The sequence below is a fragment of the Pan paniscus genome, chromosome 5 (genome assembly GCF_029289425.2).
Source record: "Pan paniscus chromosome 5, NHGRI_mPanPan1-v2.0_pri, whole genome shotgun sequence".
NCBI lineage: Eukaryota > Metazoa > Chordata > Mammalia > Primates > Hominidae > Pan > Pan paniscus.
The window spans coordinates 182,905,894-182,922,908 of NC_073254.2; the positions used below are offsets into that span (position 1 = coordinate 182,905,894).

At 38.3% G+C, this 17,015-nt stretch overlaps 2 protein-coding genes across 13 annotated transcripts in view; one reads left to right on the forward strand and one right to left on the reverse strand.

The window, feature by feature from the left end:
- The window catches only part of PRKN (parkin RBR E3 ubiquitin protein ligase), a 1,390,885-nt gene extending 1,382,686 nt beyond the window's left edge, over positions 1-8,199 (reverse strand). Inside the window, exons 1-2 of one of the 4 annotated variants that reach the window (XM_063605064.1) lie at positions 8,059-8,176; positions 6,033-6,150 (exon numbers count right to left, since the gene is read on the reverse strand). Coding sequence is in view for 2 of the 4 variants with exons in the window: in XM_034963207.3 (XP_034819098.1) it covers positions 8,059-8,065 (7 nt within the window). In the remaining 2 variants the exon portion in view is untranslated. Of the gene's footprint in view, positions 1-6,032; positions 6,151-8,058 lie in introns of all 4 variants that reach the window. The other 3 variants (XM_034963207.3, XM_034963209.3, XM_055114294.2) reach the window with 3 other exon arrangements.
- Positions 6,972-17,015, forward strand: part of PACRG (parkin coregulated) — a 640,692-nt gene continuing 630,648 nt past the window's right edge. For 6 of the 9 annotated variants that reach the window (XM_055114298.2, XM_055114299.2, XM_063605065.1 and 3 more), the window contains exon 1: positions 8,621-8,789. In XM_055114298.2, coding sequence (XP_054970273.1) covers positions 8,634-8,789 — 156 coding nt within the window. In that variant the 5' untranslated portion in view covers positions 8,621-8,633. Of the gene's footprint in view, positions 7,701-8,557; positions 8,790-17,015 lie in introns of those variants that run through there. The other 3 variants (XM_055114297.2, XM_057302618.2, XM_003820237.5) reach the window with 3 other exon arrangements.

The following is a 17,015-nucleotide window of genomic DNA, read 5'->3' on the forward strand; positions in this document are numbered from 1 at the left end:
TCAGGAGCCCAGAGAAGCAGCACCTCAGAGAACATGACCTCACTTGTGCTTAAATCTGTACCTCTCACACTCTGGGAACTCACCAGAGAGCTATAAAGGACTTTCAGGAGAAAGGAGGTCGAATTTCAAGGGTGGAGAGAAGACCCAGGGCACATGGAATATTATTCTTAAATCTGTCTAATTCTCCAAGGAGCAAACCTAACTTGCCCCCATCCTCTAGCTGCCCAGAGTTCATCATTCCTCAATTTTGTTTCAATGGAAAAAAAAAATTGTAATCAGGACTGGATTTGCCTGGAAGGAAAATGCAGAGCCAGAGACTACAAAGATTTCCATTGCAGACAATTTCCAATCTAGGGAATGTCTCCAGTAGGAGCTGTGGTGAAGCCTGGTCTGTTCTGGTCAGGCCACCCCTGTGATAACCCTCAGGAACATTACAACCCACAGTCAAGCCCTGTGGCAACAAGTAAGGAAGAAATTCACCTGTTGTTCAGACAACAGCTGCTCCTGTGAGCTGAAGAATGAAATATTAAATTCCAGCTTCTGAGAAAATCAAGGAATGTGGGTAAGAAAAAAAATGAGGGGACAGAAAAGAGGGAGTGCAGGTAGATGTCAAAAAACAAAAAACAAAAAACTAAAGGTTGACCTCAGAAACACAGATATTACAAATGTTCCTTCCTATTTCTCCATTTTATTAATACGAGCAAGTTTCAGGTGTCTACTTCCTATCATTTCATGATCTGGAAAATGGATCTACTCTGCAGGTACAATAAGCTTTAAAAATGACTACGCAGTCACAGAGGGCTTCATCACAAGATCTTATTTATGCACTGAAACTCCAAAAATATCTCACAATAGGAGTAACTGGCGTATTCAACAATTATGTAAATAAATAATAAAAAGTCTCAATCAGGACACCAATATTAACTCCCTAATCACCAATTTTCCCCCTCATCTGATGAGGGTAGGAGTAGAGATGTGCAAAATGGGTGAGGCTGCTAACTATTGAACATTCTCTCCTCCAAAGTTAAGGGCTCTCATGTGAAACTTTATGGGGGCCTCTGTTCAGGTCTTACAGTAAAAGTAAATTAGAGAGAATCATCAAGAAGCCATCAATACTCTTAAAAATACACACATCTGTCCATAGATGGTCTTAATATGTGCCTAGGTATATGAGTCACGCAGATATCTAAGAGGAAGAAACTATTCTGCACTATTCTGGGTGACACGATATCCACAGCTCTGATGACACTGTTCTCTCCACAGAGAAGAAACTATAAATAGAACCCTAAGCATCATGTTCCACATATCAAAGAAGGAGATACAAACTATTTTTGGAATACAAATACACTTAAAGCTTTAGTAACATGAAATAAAACACCTGTCAATAAGAGACATTAATCTATTCTACAAAAATAAGAACTTTTTAAAAAGAAATATGGCCCTTAATCAGAGATGATGTAATGACATATCAAATCAATGTCAACACCCTGAGAAAAGCCATCTCCTACCGCACAATTACCCTGCCATTCTCAGTCGAAGACTGTCCTCTATTAACACATTATCTGGACTTCTTTCCTTTGTTTTATGGAGTGAGTTTATAAACGCTTGTTCTCCGTAACTAGTGATTTCAAGTATTCTGTTTTATCTAAGAAGTACAATGAAGGTCATGAGAAGTCCTCTATTAACACTTTATCTGGACTTGCTGGCACTAGTGTAACTATTTTCTACAATGTTCTATTTCATAACTTTCTAGTACTGCCACAGACATCTTTCTAAAATACAACCTGTTCATAATGCTCTTTTGTAGATAATGGTTCAGTGACTCCTCCCTATCGCCAACTTTAAACCTACCTCCTTGACAAAGCTTATCTGGTGTGCCTGCAGCCTCACCAGATACCTTGCATTCTATTCTCTTCTCTCCCCTCCATGCCTGTCTAGAAGGCCGCCTTCACCTAGTTAACTCCTACTTGTCCTGCAGGACAACTGGAATGGCTCCACTGGGAAACAGTTGGATCTTCCAAGCTCTATAGGCTGAGTTTTCCAGTACTTCCTTGTATAAACCTATATTATGATACCCACCTTTCAGGTTTGTAAATCTTTACTTTTCTGTACCCCTTCTAGACTATGAACAAGGACCTGATGAAGGGTAGTTACTAAAATGTTGGCTGACTCTAAAGGAGGTGCTAATTGCCTCACACTAAAAAGAGGGTAAGAGGTGACATGGAAAATTTCACATAAAGTTGGTGCCATTGGAATTGGATCTTGAGTGATGAACAGTAGTTTTGAGATGTTCAACAGAAAGAAAGGGCATTCAGATCAATGAGAATCAAATGAACAAAAGAAACATGAAAAATCATGTGTTGCAGGCATGTATGTGTGTGCTGATATGTACATACATCTTTCTAATTACTCTTCTTCTGTGGTGGTGAAGGTGCAATCTATACCACCAATATAAGCCTAATCAGCCCAACTAGGCCACAAACTTATTGGGAAGAAATGGTCATTTCTATGTACCTTCCCCACAGGCAATATATAGACAAATACAACCTATGTGTACCCATCCCTATCCAGCACCATCTAATACATATGGTATAAAGAAATGACACTGAAATAATAATCATAAATACCTATTCATTCAAGGAAAAAAGGTTTCTATTTGGTGAAAAACAGACATTTGAGTTAACCTGTTAAGAGTCCTAGGTAATTAGGAAATTACTGGGGGAAAAGAATCCTATTACTGTAATTCCTTTTAACCAAGATTCTATCCTACAGGATGAAGTAAATAAGCCAGGGAGGTGAGCTGCAACATAAATCAGCCAACTGTCACATGAGTCTCTTTAATATTACAAAATTGAGGGAGAGAAACCATTCAGATTACTATGAAGAAACATTTAAAATGAGCTCATTAAATGCAAATTAAAACAGAAACATTGAATAAGCACTGGGCTACAATTAAAGGCTGCAGAAACAGCAGGTAAGAAACAATTTTCATTGATCAAAGAACTAATAGCTAACAGAATAAAGTATTTTGCATTAAAACTGCTTTCATGAATATGAAGCATTTCAAAGTAAGAACTCTTTTTTTTGCATTTTTCAAAGAAACTTTGGAGGTAGGAATGGATTTACACATCTTAATACAAAGTACTTTCATTGTATCATTTTCAGGCAATGAAACTATGAGGTTTCAAAAAATGCAGACTTCAAAAACATCCTCAGAAATAGGGCCAAAATTGTAAAGGGCAAGGGGTCATTTTAGAGCCTTTGGACCCAAGGAAGAACTATTATATAATTACATAAAATCTTCTATGCAAAACTTTAGTAGAGCCTATTTTTGACACAATTTTACCTCATTATAAACAGAAGCTTTGGGGTACTTAGGCATAGAGCTGGTTTTCATCAACTTATCAAAATGGCAGGGCAAAGAGCAGTACACAGTATATTCAACTAGAAATATAAATTGAGACTTTAAAATTCACTGCACACAAGCTTGAAAACAAATATGCAGATGTGTAGCCAAATGGTGAAGTCTGAATATACATTCCTGATGGCAAGGGACTTTTTCTGTTGTGCTCCCTCGTTTCCCTGGCACCTAGAGCAGTTAAGGGTACACAGCAGGTGCTGGAATCACTGGATCTGCTTTTGCAAAACTAACGCACTGTAAGATGAGAATGGGAAGTTTTCTTCTAAATTAATTTGAAAAGTTAAAAGATACTGTTTTTCATCTGTCAAGACGGCAAAAATAAAAAATCTTCGATGGCACATGGGAGGAAATGGGCACTCTTATACACACTGAAAGGGAGGGCAGGGCCACCAAGGACAGTTGTGCAGCTTGTACACTGAAAGGCGCTACACCTAGGGTGAGAGAGAGGTGGGGGACCGGAGATCCAGGAGGTGTTCTGCTAGTGAAAGCTGAGTCAGTCTCGGGAAGGACGTCTTTTGGCAATTTTCAGCCCAGAGGGGCAGGGCAGCTCTTTACTACCATGTTGTATTAGTGGAGGCTTTAGATAGGCTCGTAAAATAGGGCAACTTATTTTGGAAAAATTTTGAAATACCTAGGAAAATGTAAAATCTACAAACTCTTTAACTCAAATTGTCATATGATTTTTATTTTACATCTATGCTTACATATGCAAGTAAAAAGATATGGCCACAAACACTTCTGACAACAGTTGTCTGTAAACCTAATGAGTGCTTATTTATTGGTAAATATTTTCATAATTAGTGTATCCTATAAAAGACTAGGCAGGAGTCGCTGTGGAGTGGATCTGGACATGAAGATATGTAAATTCTCAAAGAGATGCTAAGTGAAACAAGGTATAGAAGAGACTATGTTCCAATGAATGGTTTTTGTCAATCAAAAATCTTCTTAAAAGTCTAAGACACTGAATGTGTATTTCAATACTGACAACATTGTTGTATATATAACCATGCACTCTAATATCTGCTGTTACTCAAATACCTAAATCCAGTTCTACAGAACATTTAGAACATACCACAAATATCCCCACTAACATTCCATTTTAAACACAAAGAATTGCTCATTTTTTAAAAAGTCAAAATATATTTTTAATAGAGGTACCAAAAATTACATTTTTCTAAATTGAATTCTTTTAAGCTTTTCTATTCTGCTTTATATCATCTTGAAGTCCTTCTCCACACTTTCCACAAAGGCACAATTTTTAACCGACTTCAATTAAATTATGTTTCTGTAGCTGCCTGGGTCAGGGCATTCAACACATCAATCACAATGCAGGTGGGAAATGTAAGTACTTTTGAAACAGTCCTCATGCCAATAAGGGAATCTTCGGTTTTGAGAAAGTAAAAGGAAGGTACATGTCATTAGCAGTGAGGTCACAGTCAGTCCTGTTTACTCCTATTCTACCAGGAAACCCATCTTTACGTTTCTCCTTAAAGTAAGCCAGGATTTAAATAAAGTGGCAGAATATTATTCGCAGTAAGGTTGAGGTGGGAAATTAAAGAACAATAAAATTAAAAAGAAAGAGAAATAAGTTTTCCTGTTTTAGGCTAACTTGTTCCAGAAGCAGCAACAAGCACAGCCTAGACCCAGGAAAAGTCTTGATAATATTATCTAACATGCTCTGGAGACTCTCTCAGCACTCCCTCAACACAGGGAGAAGAAAAACAAATTTTCCTTTGTTTTACAGAATGAGTTTATAGACTCTTGTTCTCTGTAACTAGTGATTTCAAGTATTCTGTTTTGTCTAAGTAGTATAACGAAGGTCATAAGAAGCCTGAGTAGGCCTGAACTACAGCTGCCTGGGCACCACAGAGAAGGTTATAGGATAAGCCTGTGCCCAGGCAAACCTAGATAACGAACATCTGGGTTGCTTGGCAATGGTCATCTGCAATCCTGTCTTTGTCCTGCCTCTGCATCACTGCTTTCACGCCACTGTAAGCTTGCTTCAAGCTAGCCCACCTCCGTTTGTGAAGTGTGTATAAAAGTCAAGTACTGTCTTTATTCTGGGCCCAGTCTTTTGGATGTGAGTCAGCTGGGCCTGAGTACACTCAATAAAGATTCTCCTGCTTCAACCTGAGGTCTCCCTCATACTCCTGAATCCCGCAACAAGGTGAGTGTAATAGTTAGAGAAAGCATAGGCCTGAAAGGAGCAAGCTTTGAGAAGCACTCTTACCTTTAACAGAAAATCCCAGATACATACTATTTACATTTTAGTGATCACTGGATAAAGTCTATAATGTCTTTCCTGGCTCTGAATTTTTGTCACGAAAACACAAAACCCATCACTCCAAGGCTTCCTTTTAATGGTTTTCACTTTCACCTACCTTTAGCACTGTTCACCACACCCAAATCCCAAACTGACCATTCAGATGTTTACTGAAATGTGGCTAATGAGGCTGGGCGTGGTGGTTCATGCCTGTAATCCCAGCACTTTCAGAGGCGAATGCGGGAGGACTGCTTGAGCCCAGGAGTTTGAGACCAGCCTGGGCAACATTATGAAACTCCATCTCTACAAAAACTATAACAAAAAATTGGCAGGCATGGTGGCACACACCTGTAGTCACAGCTACTCAGGAGGCTGGGATGGGAGGATCACTTGAGCCCAGGAGTTGGAGGCTGCAGTGAGCTGTGATGGTGCCACTGCACTCCGGCCTGGGTGACAGAGACAGAACCTGTCTCAAAAAGAGGAAAAAAAAAAAAAAGACGTGTGTCTAATTTCAGAATTAGGCAATGCAACTAGTTGAATATTTTATTGCACATTGTCCATGATCTTATATGTAAGGCACATTTCCTAGGGAAAGCAGGCATGGATTTAATCATTTATGTTGTACTGCACACTTATTTGCACTATGTAAAACCATGGCTGGAGTGAGAGAAATAATACTTTTAAAAACCAACCTTATATTCTCCATGTCATTACCAGTAATTGATAACTGTTTAATCATCAACTCCAAAGATATTTCTTCCTTATTGGAAGAATTCCAGATAAAACTAAACAGAACTGTCCAAACATATTTCATCCTAATAAAGTTATTTATATAATCACTTATTAGGTCATAACTTATAACTGAGTAATGTTCTTTAGATCTTAAGTGCTTGTCTTTATATAGCTTTACAATAAATTTGTTTCTCTTAAAATTATCTGTGCACTAGATTAAGTTAAATTAAAATAAAATGTATTTAACTGTCTTCAAAATAAGGTATAGGCTATTTTCTTCCTGTAGACTGACAGCACAGATATTGGAAAATCTCTTCTACTTGGTTTTCTGATTCAGTTCAAACTTGTGCTTGCAAGTGAATCTTACGTAAATGTCACCTAAAAAGAGCTCAAGAAGACTCATAAAAAATATTTTTTTCGTAATTTGATTAACTTTCAAGTCATTCACCAAAAGTCAGACCATGCTAGAAAGGGAAGAAAAGTTAGACAACATTCTTGTTTTACCACAAAGACGATGCCAGTTAGCTGGCTTGATTCTCCCACTGATGGGGAGAATGTTTACATTTTAACAATAACTTCACAAATAAACAGATGTAGGAAGTGTTTTCAGTGCATAAAGATCATATATTTTATAAATCCACCTCTCATCTTTCTTCTGGACAGACCACATCTGACTTCGAACGTACTTACTGCAATCAAAAGTGTTTTGTAAAGGACCCTCCTCAGGAATAAACAAGCTCACTAAACCCTCCATACATAACCTGGAGAAACCTCCACAATAATGAAACCCCATCCAGCACTGTTTTTCAAACATATGGTGCATTTCCATTAATTTTCAGGGATAGCCCCTAAAGTAACTTTTGGCTCAACAACCCTGGAAGAGAGGACCTTTGCTCATCTTACACATCAAGTGTTCATGAACAACTCTGATGCCACTAAGTTTCGTTCACAAACTTGCACCTCGGTTGTTCTTTTACAAAAAAAAAAAAAAAAAAAAAAAAAAAAAAAAAAAAAAAAAAAAGGTTATTTTGCAAAAGGCAATAGATTTAATCTTGGCTACTATTTACTCTTAATGTTTCTTTCATCTCAGCCCTCCAATGAGAAGTTTAAAAGGAAACATCCGAGGGAGCAAGTTTAGAGCTATCTGGAGGAGTTTCTGTGGAGCCAGCCACCCTCACCAGGTGCCTTCCATTAGAGTTTAATGCTTTGCTGCGGTTTCCTGAAAGAGCCCCACAGACAGTGGGTCTCGATGGGTCCTGAACCGCACCACAACCGGCCAGTGAGGTGAGGGGCGAAGGTGAGGGGCGGCGGCGGGGCGAAGGCTTCGGGACCCCACACGGTCCGGGGGACCGCGAACGAGGAGCGGGGATGCGGGGCCGCCTGGCGTCCCCGGCGAGGCGGTCTTCATGAGAACGCTCAGAGCAGGGGCGGGCGGGCGAGGGCTTCGAACGCACACACTGGGGCCCCGGACCCGCGTCGCTGAGCTGGGGAGCCCGGCGGCGCGGGCCGGGGACGGCACGGGCACTTTGGCCCCGTCATTGACAGTTGGCACCAGGGGTCCTGGTCGGCCGAGGCGGGGCGTGGCGCCATACCGGGGCGCAGGGCGGCGCAGAGAGGCTGTACCTGGCAGGTACCCACGTACCTATCATGGTCACTGGGTAGGTGGCGGCTGCGGGCCAGCAACAGGCCTATGCGCGCAGCGGCGCCAGCCGCGCCTCCCACCAGCGGCTCTCCTGGGTTAAATCCTCCAGGCCTCCCCGCCCCCGCGCCCGGCCCTAGGAATGCGCACGCGCGGAGGGTACGCGTCCCAGGGCCTGCTGGGAGTCGTAGTTCTAACGCGTAGTTTCTCCTCACGCCTCCTGACCCCAGCCCCCCACCGCCGCCCTTTCCGGCTTCAGGCCCAGGAATCTGACGTCACCGGGGGGCGGGGCTATGCGCCCGCCGTGTTGACCAGTCGCTTAGCAACCGGGAGGCTTACCTTTGGAAGCTTGTTGCAGCTCTAGCCACGGTCCTGCCCTCTTCCCGCCCCGCCCCTCCCCTAAACTCCCTTCACCTAGGAGCTGCCAAACATCTGGATCAACCTGGGCACTACGAGGGGTTGAATTTCTACCATTATCGCGCCTTTTGATATTTTTTTCCAGACCTCCTGCTCACATCCGTAAAGCCCACTGATTCTTTTACTACACTTTTTATGAGAACAAGACATTTTCTAGGAAGATGGTGGCAGAAAAAGAGACCCTGAGCTTAAACAAATGCCCAGACAAGATGCCGAAGAGGACCAAGCTGCTGGCACAACAGCCGCTCCCGGTGCACCAGCCTCACTCCCTGGTTTCTGAGGGCTTCACAGTCAAAGCCATGATGAAAAACTCAGTCGTAAGTGATCTTCCTGAATTAAATGCACTCGCTCTGAATCAGGGGACACGAGATTTACAGAGGTTGGCCAGCCCTAGGATGGACTCTGAGCCCATGTCCTGGGTGGTCTTTGCCAAAAAAGGCAGTTACTTGGCAAGTAGCAAACGGTGCCCCACAGTGTGTGGGGGGCAGGCTAGGTTGTTAGAATCTTGGGCAAGTGATGTACTCTGCCCATTTATAAGCACCTTCCTGATAACTTATGGTTTCTGGACCGCCCAAAATTACTCTTAAGCTATTTACACGAGGAAAAAAGATCCCCTTTACTTACTAATTCCTAACTAGCCGCACTCAGCAAAGGGCCTTATAGAAGGTGAGTTCTTAGAAATCATAAACTCTTGCAAAATTTAACATGAGCTGATATACAACCGGGAACATAAACTCATGAAATAATCTATAATGAGAAATTTCATCACTTCAACCTAGGAAATTTTAGAATATCCTAGCATTTGCTCTGACAACACTTGTCTCTTACAAAATGATGTCATCTTGTTAGAGTACTGAAAGCCAACTTAGTATGAACACTGTTTCCTGACAGGCCTTTTAAGATGATGTGCTTTAAACAATACAAGCTTTAGCTTATATATCTCTGCTACTAATACAATTCATATTTCATCTCTATTATTTGTAGTAATAAAAATAAAATATTCTAAGTATCATTAGAGAAAAAAGTTTAAAAATATATACAAATATTTTAGCTGTCTGCATGATAGTATATATTTTTTAAACCTTCCTATTTGTTAAATAGCTTTACACTTGGTATGCTAAGACAGATTTTGCTACTGAGTAAGCACCTGTCTGGGAATGAGGCATTAAATAATAAATGCAGCTTTCAAATTTGTGTAATTTACACCCTGGGAAGATCTGAGTTATTACATGGCAATTCATTATGTTAAATGAATAGTGTTGTTTTCCAGTGTCACATTATTTCCTTTGCTTATAGGTTGCAAACCTGATAACTTATTCCTAAACGACATACTTAAAATACATGAATGAAACAGATTACCTATAGACCTCTAGGCCAGGTTCCCATGTGGCTATGCAAAACGATATCCTAATTATTGGGAAGTGTGTCAGGTGATTTACAGTAGTTAAAATTCTTGGAAATGGACTAAAATTCTGCTTGTTGTAACTAATTCTTTTTCATGGAATTTCACATAAATTGGTTCTCCTAGGAGTCAAGATGATGCATTTATCAGCAATACCATAACCATTCAGGTTAATCATTTAGTTTTTCTTCTACACAATATTTACAATTTTGATGTTTTTTAATGTTATACTTTAATTTTTTTTTTACTGGTTGGGGTTCTTTTCTGTTTTTTCCTAAACCTGTATTCATAATTCTTGTATCATATTAATTATTTAATATAATCTTACACCTAAAGAGATAGTTCTGCAAAATCTGATGTTTCTGTATTGCCAAATGTAATAAGTATGCCTACATGACTTAAAAAAAACATTGATTATGAAGCAGGCTTCTTTATAAACAACTTATTTGAGATCCATTATCTTCTCTTTTTATGTTCTAAAGGAAAATCTTGTACTAGCAATACCTCTCTTGCCATTGGAAATCGTAATTCTTAAATGCAAACATTATCCATTCATCTATTTAGTCAGTCAACAACTGTCTCTCTCTCTTTTTTTTTTTTTTTTAATACCCAGTGTTTGCTAAGCACAGTTCTGGGGATTTGGGATCAGCAAAGCAAAGTCCCTGCCCTTAGTACTCCAAGGAAAACCAAAATAACAACATTCAAATCTTGATAAAAGAAGGCTGGACAATACCGTTTATACAAAATAACTTCAGTGGTACAGGAAATAAAAATTTTCAATTTCATAACCAATATTTACATTTCACCATTTTTATCTTTAGCAGTATAGACTTCTCAGCATTATAAGGTGAAAATATCCTCATCTCTTTCTGAAGGTGTATTTTGATTTAGAAAGTGTATGCCAATTTCCAGCTTTTTTTAATTGCAACCTCATGCTCCAAGAGCCAACACCCTCCAAACCACTTTTCCAGTTAGATAAGTCAACATTCCAATGCTCTTCCACCTAAAACATGAAGAACTGTATATATCATAAGGAGTTATACAGAGACTCCTGATATTTCTTTGAGTGCGATAGTGATACAAGTACATAAACTTGATCATAAATATGTTTCATCAAATGGGCTGTGCAAGCAGAAATGCTTATTTAAACAATCTGGATATGAGAGTGCAAGATTATTGAAAAAATAATGATAAATGTAAATGGCAAAATTTTAAAAATCTCAATGTCAAATATTTTTCTTCAATAGAAACTAGACTTTCTTTCCATGAAATTTTTGTTGCATTCTATAAGAAAACAAGCATCACAAAAGCCCTGCAATGAAATAATATTCAAATTCACATTTTTCTAGTGCTTGCCTATAAAGAGATATGAGATACACAACTTGAAGATTTCATAGTTCATTTTCCTTTAAAAGTCTTGTTTGGGGTGTGATAGAGCCCATGACCAGAAACTAGTAACCCAGTATTTTGTTGTCTTTATCTTGTCAGATACTTTCTGTGCTGAACAAGCTTATCATGAAGCAAGTTAGAAAATCGACCCAGGGTTATGGTGACAGAGAAGTTGAGTTCAGCCTAAGCTTTCTATTACAGCTTTCCTTCTCAAAAGACTGTAGATGCTTTATGCTCAAAGTTTAGGGGAATGGAATAAATAATTTTTTTAATATTAAAGTTTGAGTATTCCTATTCCAAAAGTCTGAAACCTGAAGTGGTCCAAAATACAAAACTTTTTGAGTGTTGACATTACACTCAAAGAAAACTCTTCTGAGCATTTTGGATTTCAGATTTTCAGAACTGGCGTGACCATCAGTATATAATACAGATATAGTCAGCTCTTTGTACAGATTCTGCCTCCATGGATTCAACTAACCTTGGATTGAAATGTTTGGGATAAAAATTTTATCTGTATTGAACATGTACAGACTTTTTTTTTTTAGTCATTATTCCCTAAACAATAGAGCATAGCAGCTATTTACGGAGCATTTATATTGTTTTAGATATTATAAGTAATATAGACATAGACATGATTTAAAGTATATAGGTAGAAATGTGTAGGTTACATACAAATACTATGCCATGTTATATCAGGGACTTGAGCATCTGCAGATTTTGGTATCTGCAGGAGGTCCTGGAAGCAATTCCTCATGGAGACTGAGGGATGACTGTATTCCAAATTTGAACAAAAAACAAAAACAAATCCAAAACACTTCTGGTCCCAAGCATTTCAGATAAGGGATAGTTCAACCTATACTTTACATGTATAGTGTGTTTTATATTTACCAATCATGTGCTCATTTAACACGTAGTGGTAATCATCAATATTTATAAATTATATATTAAAATGTTAATTCGGCTTCTGTAACACTGACCAAATAACAATAGCTTAATTAAGATGGAAGTTGTTTCTCTCATAATAGAAGTTCAATTTTGTAGGCAATCCCAGGAGGTTGGGCAGCATTCCCCATGAGGCAGGTGCAGGGGCATAGGAGCATGTTTGTTCTTTGCATCCTGTAAAATGACACCTGAGACAAGGGGGGCTCGAGACCACCAGGGTCAAATACCTGCCCTCAAGAAGGAGGAAAGTGGAAGCAGAGAGCTTCCCATTATGTGCATGACCCAGACACAGCACCCCACTTTCGTTCTCATCCAACTGGCCAGAACCTAGTAATAAATACACCTACATTTTCCCTTTTTGCAAAAGCCTATGAAAGCTTGACCCATGAAGCAACTCCCAAGCCCACGTACCTGTCTCCTCAGGAAAAGGATGAAGGAAGCTATGTAGTTCCAAAAGGGCATCATCTCCAACACCTACTTCAGGTGGAGGAGAGAAAAATGGGTATGGAGCAATCTGCAAGAATGAGGCAGGAAGAAATGAAGAGCAAACAGCTTCATTATGAGGGCATGTCCCAGAAACAGCAATCCTCACTCCTGCTCAAATCCATTGCCAAAACCTAGTCTTATGGCCACAGCTAGTTGCAAGAGAGGCTGGGACATGTAGTCTTTAACTGGTAACTCTGTGTCTGGCTCAAACTCGCAATGTTTTATTACTGTAGCCAAGGAATATTGGGGGATAATTAGAAATGTCTAGCTCCAGTGCTAAATGTGCTACATTATTAGTGAAGAAAAGGAGAGAGACAAGTAAAATAATTACAATACAAATAAACAGATGTCTCTGGCAGAGAAGTACTAATGATGAAGGGACCAAGTGGCGATGAACTAATGGGGGCCCTCATCACCTTTTGTCTAGGTTTGTACAATATCATCCACCTATCAATTGGTTGACTCCCTCAATCAATTATCAGTACAATTACACTAATCTTTCTGGTACAATGTTCTGCTCCTATCACTATTCAGAGCTTTTGGAGCTTCCCAATTCTTATAGAAAAAAAGTCAAGATACTTCCCCAGAGCCAGCAAGGTCTTGTGTGATCTAATCCCATTCTGTGTTCTAAAATTTCATCTCCCACTGTTCTCATTTGCTTCAGTCAATCTGAACCAAGGAAATAAACTCATATTCTTTATTTTTGTGTTTCTGTTTATGTTGTTCCCTTTGCTCGAACACCCTTCTCCCTACATATCTGCATATACAAATTCATTCTATCATCAGGTAACACATATCTATTGATCACAGACTATGTGCAAAGCACTGTTTTAAATGCTAGGAATTTAGCAGTCAGCAAAAGACAGAACACATGCTGTCAAGAAGCTTATATTTTTGTGGCCAGCAAAATGCCAACTGCTTTAAGAAGACTTCTTTAATTCTCCCTTCCTGTCACCCACATAGAAAGTTATCCTTTATTCATTGTGTTCTACTTTGTATTATGGTCATTTCTGCTCATGTTTTATCTCCTTATGTAAATTCTCCGTGAAGGCAGTATCCACATCTAAGTCATTTTTTAATCTTAACCAGAACCTAACAGTGTATTCAATAAATATTTGATGAATGAAGGAAAGCAATTCTACCCTTTCTTCTTATCTCATATTCTCCTACTTTCTTATTATAATTGTTATTTGTCTCTATTTTGAATTTTTTTAAGCCATCCTCTCTAATTGTGGAGCCCAGACGCTCCCTTTAAAACTTGAGAAGGCCGAATCATGGCATTCGTCACCTCAACCCCTCAGGTGGCTCCCTGCCTCACTCAGAGTAAAAGCTAAGCTTCCTCTATTGGGAAGGCCCTGTGTGATCTGCCCACCCTTGCTGCTTTATGCAAATCTGTTGGCCCTGCCTCCGGAATTCATTTAGTGCCACGCCTTTGCCCTTCCTGTTTCCTCTGCCTGAAATGCATTTTACCCTGTGTGTCCTCATCTCTTGATGCTTCAAATTTGTGTTTAAAACTTAGCTATTTAGTGAGCCCCTTCCTGACACTCTATTTTAAACTTCAGACCCTTAACAATCCCTTCCATCCCTGCTCCAGCACTCCCATCTCCCTTCCCTGTTTTATATTTTTCCCTCTAATATTAATTTAGTTGAGCCTGTGTTTTTCTTCTACCAGAGCGTAAGCCCCAGAAGGGCAGGAATTTGTTTATTTCACCCATTGCTGCATCCTCACCTCAAGAAAAATTTATGGCACATGGTAGCTGCCATTTATCTTATTTTGATCAGTTGAATTAATGAAAGACTATATTTTATACTATAATTAGACAATCATCTTCAAATTAGTGGCTCCAAAGAAAATGCCAATGATGTTATATAGATATTAAATCTAGAAATGAGAATAATTTGCAGCTGTTTTATGCAGTATCATAAAAGTTACACATGTTCATTGAAAAAAGTTAAAGTGGTTTGGCTTAGAAAAGCTTTTTCCTGTCTAAGATGATGAGAAAAAATTCAGTCTTTTTTTCCTGGATTCTGTTTTACTTTTAATTTTTTATTTTGAAAGTTTGCTTCACCTTAAGTCATTTTGATTTTGGAAGGTATAAATTTTGACTTATTTTCCCTAAATGGCCAGAGAATTGTTACATTACCCTTTATATACTTAAATTAAATTATATCAAACATCTTCCTATCAAATTTAGGAATTCCTATCCAATTTAAATAATATATCAGTGCTATGTTTTTATTATTTCAAGTAACTTTATTAATAATTGATTACTTAATGTCATATATTTATTCTTTCATATATAATAGGGCTAGTGATCTTCATTCCATTTGGCTTTTCCAACCAATCTTATGAAAAGGCAGAGTAGACTGTGTTTTTCCACTTAATGTATAAATCTCAAACAATTTACTATTTTGTGGTTGTTTAGAGATACTTATTAAAGGATAGAGCAAGGACTGGAACCTAGATTTCTAGGTTTTTCTTACAACAGTTCTCTCACATACTGTAAGTGAATCACTTGGTGAATATCAAACCAAACACACTGATACAACCAACACCCAAATCCAGAAACATTGTCAACACCACAGAACCCCATCTGTCTCTTTGTAGTCACTACCCAACATACCCACATGCTAACCTTCTTCTGACTTTGGCCAACAGACTAGTTTCACCTGTTTTTGTACTTCTATACATGGAATCATAAAGTATGTAATTGTTTTGTGTCCAGTTTCTTTTATCAACATTCTGTTTGTGAGATTCACCCACATTATTGCATACAATTATAGTTGTAAGTAAATCCTTCATGTTTATCCCTGTCTAGTATTTTCTTGGATATACCATAATTTATTTATCCATCGCTTCCTCGATGGGTATTTGTGTGACCTCCAATTTAGAACTGTTACAAATAGCACTGCTAGAAAAATTTTTACACTTTTTTTGGAGAAAGTATCTACGCATGACCAAGGACATATTTCTGGGAGTGGGACTGCTGGACCCTAAGTCATGCTTGTTTGGCTTTAGTAACTAAACTAAAGCTGTTTTCCCAACTGATTTTTCAAATTTAAACTCTTTCCAGTGCTATATGAGAGTGCTGTTTGTGCTACAGTCTCACCAATAATTAATATTTTCTTTATTTTGCATTTTAAGTATTCCAGTAGGTATGTAATGTTATATCCTTGTCATTTGAATATTAATTTTATTGTGACTAATGAAGTTAACAACTTCTTCATATATTTACTGTCCATTTGGATATGCTCTTTATTGAAGTGTCTTTTTAAGACTTTTGACTGTTTTTCTCTTGGCTTGATTTGGTTTTTTATTTATTTGTAGTACTTTTTTCCATCTATATTCTAAATGATATGAGGCACTTGTCTAGTATTGTATGTATTGCAACTACAGTTACCCACTCTGTGAGTTTCCTTTCCATTCTCAAAAATGGCTTTTATTGCTCTTTTTAAAGTTACACACTTTGTGAAGAAAAATGATTACCTCAAACATACTTGTGTATTTCTTCATAATGTGTTCCTCAACCAGTTTCAACTAGCTCACAGTGAAATACATATACATTAAGACACATGACTTGGAAAATAAATTGGAGCGATTGGAAATGAAATAGAATAAACAACAGTGAAATAATAAAATAAAATGTAATTAAAGTAGAAAGCTTGGGCTCAAGAAAAGAAGCATCAATTTTGTCATTCATAAGAGTCAGTATATTTATCAATGGATGTTCAAATTTAATTCTGAGCTTCTTGGCATCTATTGCTGAAAGGAGAACATTATACACATCTCATTATCACAAAAGGAGAAGCCCATCAATCCCTATAGGGAACTGAAGCTTTCTCTACACTGAACTCTCTGAGAAATTGGTCATGTCACATTTTAAATACATGCAACATACCATGTGCACATTTTTATCTTTTGCAAGAAATGCAGTGAAAATATCATCCATAAAAGATTTCAGTGAGAGCTAAGTACATGTTATTAAAATGTATCTTGGCAAATTGGATTTTGCCTGATATTAAATTGTTGTAGTACATGTACGTAGACTTTCGGTGGTCCGATTTGATCTGGAAATGGAATTTACAGTGCTCACAGGAACGTGTAGATTGTATATATTTTAGTTATTGTTCTCAGTTCATTTCATGATGGGAGCAAGATAGCTGCGTTTTTGTAGTTGGCAGGGAGAAAATGTGTAATATGATAAGAGCACAGAGCTGAACGACCTGAGAGGGTCTGAGACCAGGAAAGTTTCCTGAAGGGAATCATGTTTGGTGAAATATAACAGTTGAGAAGGACCTAGGGGAGTGTGCAAAGGCTGAGAGA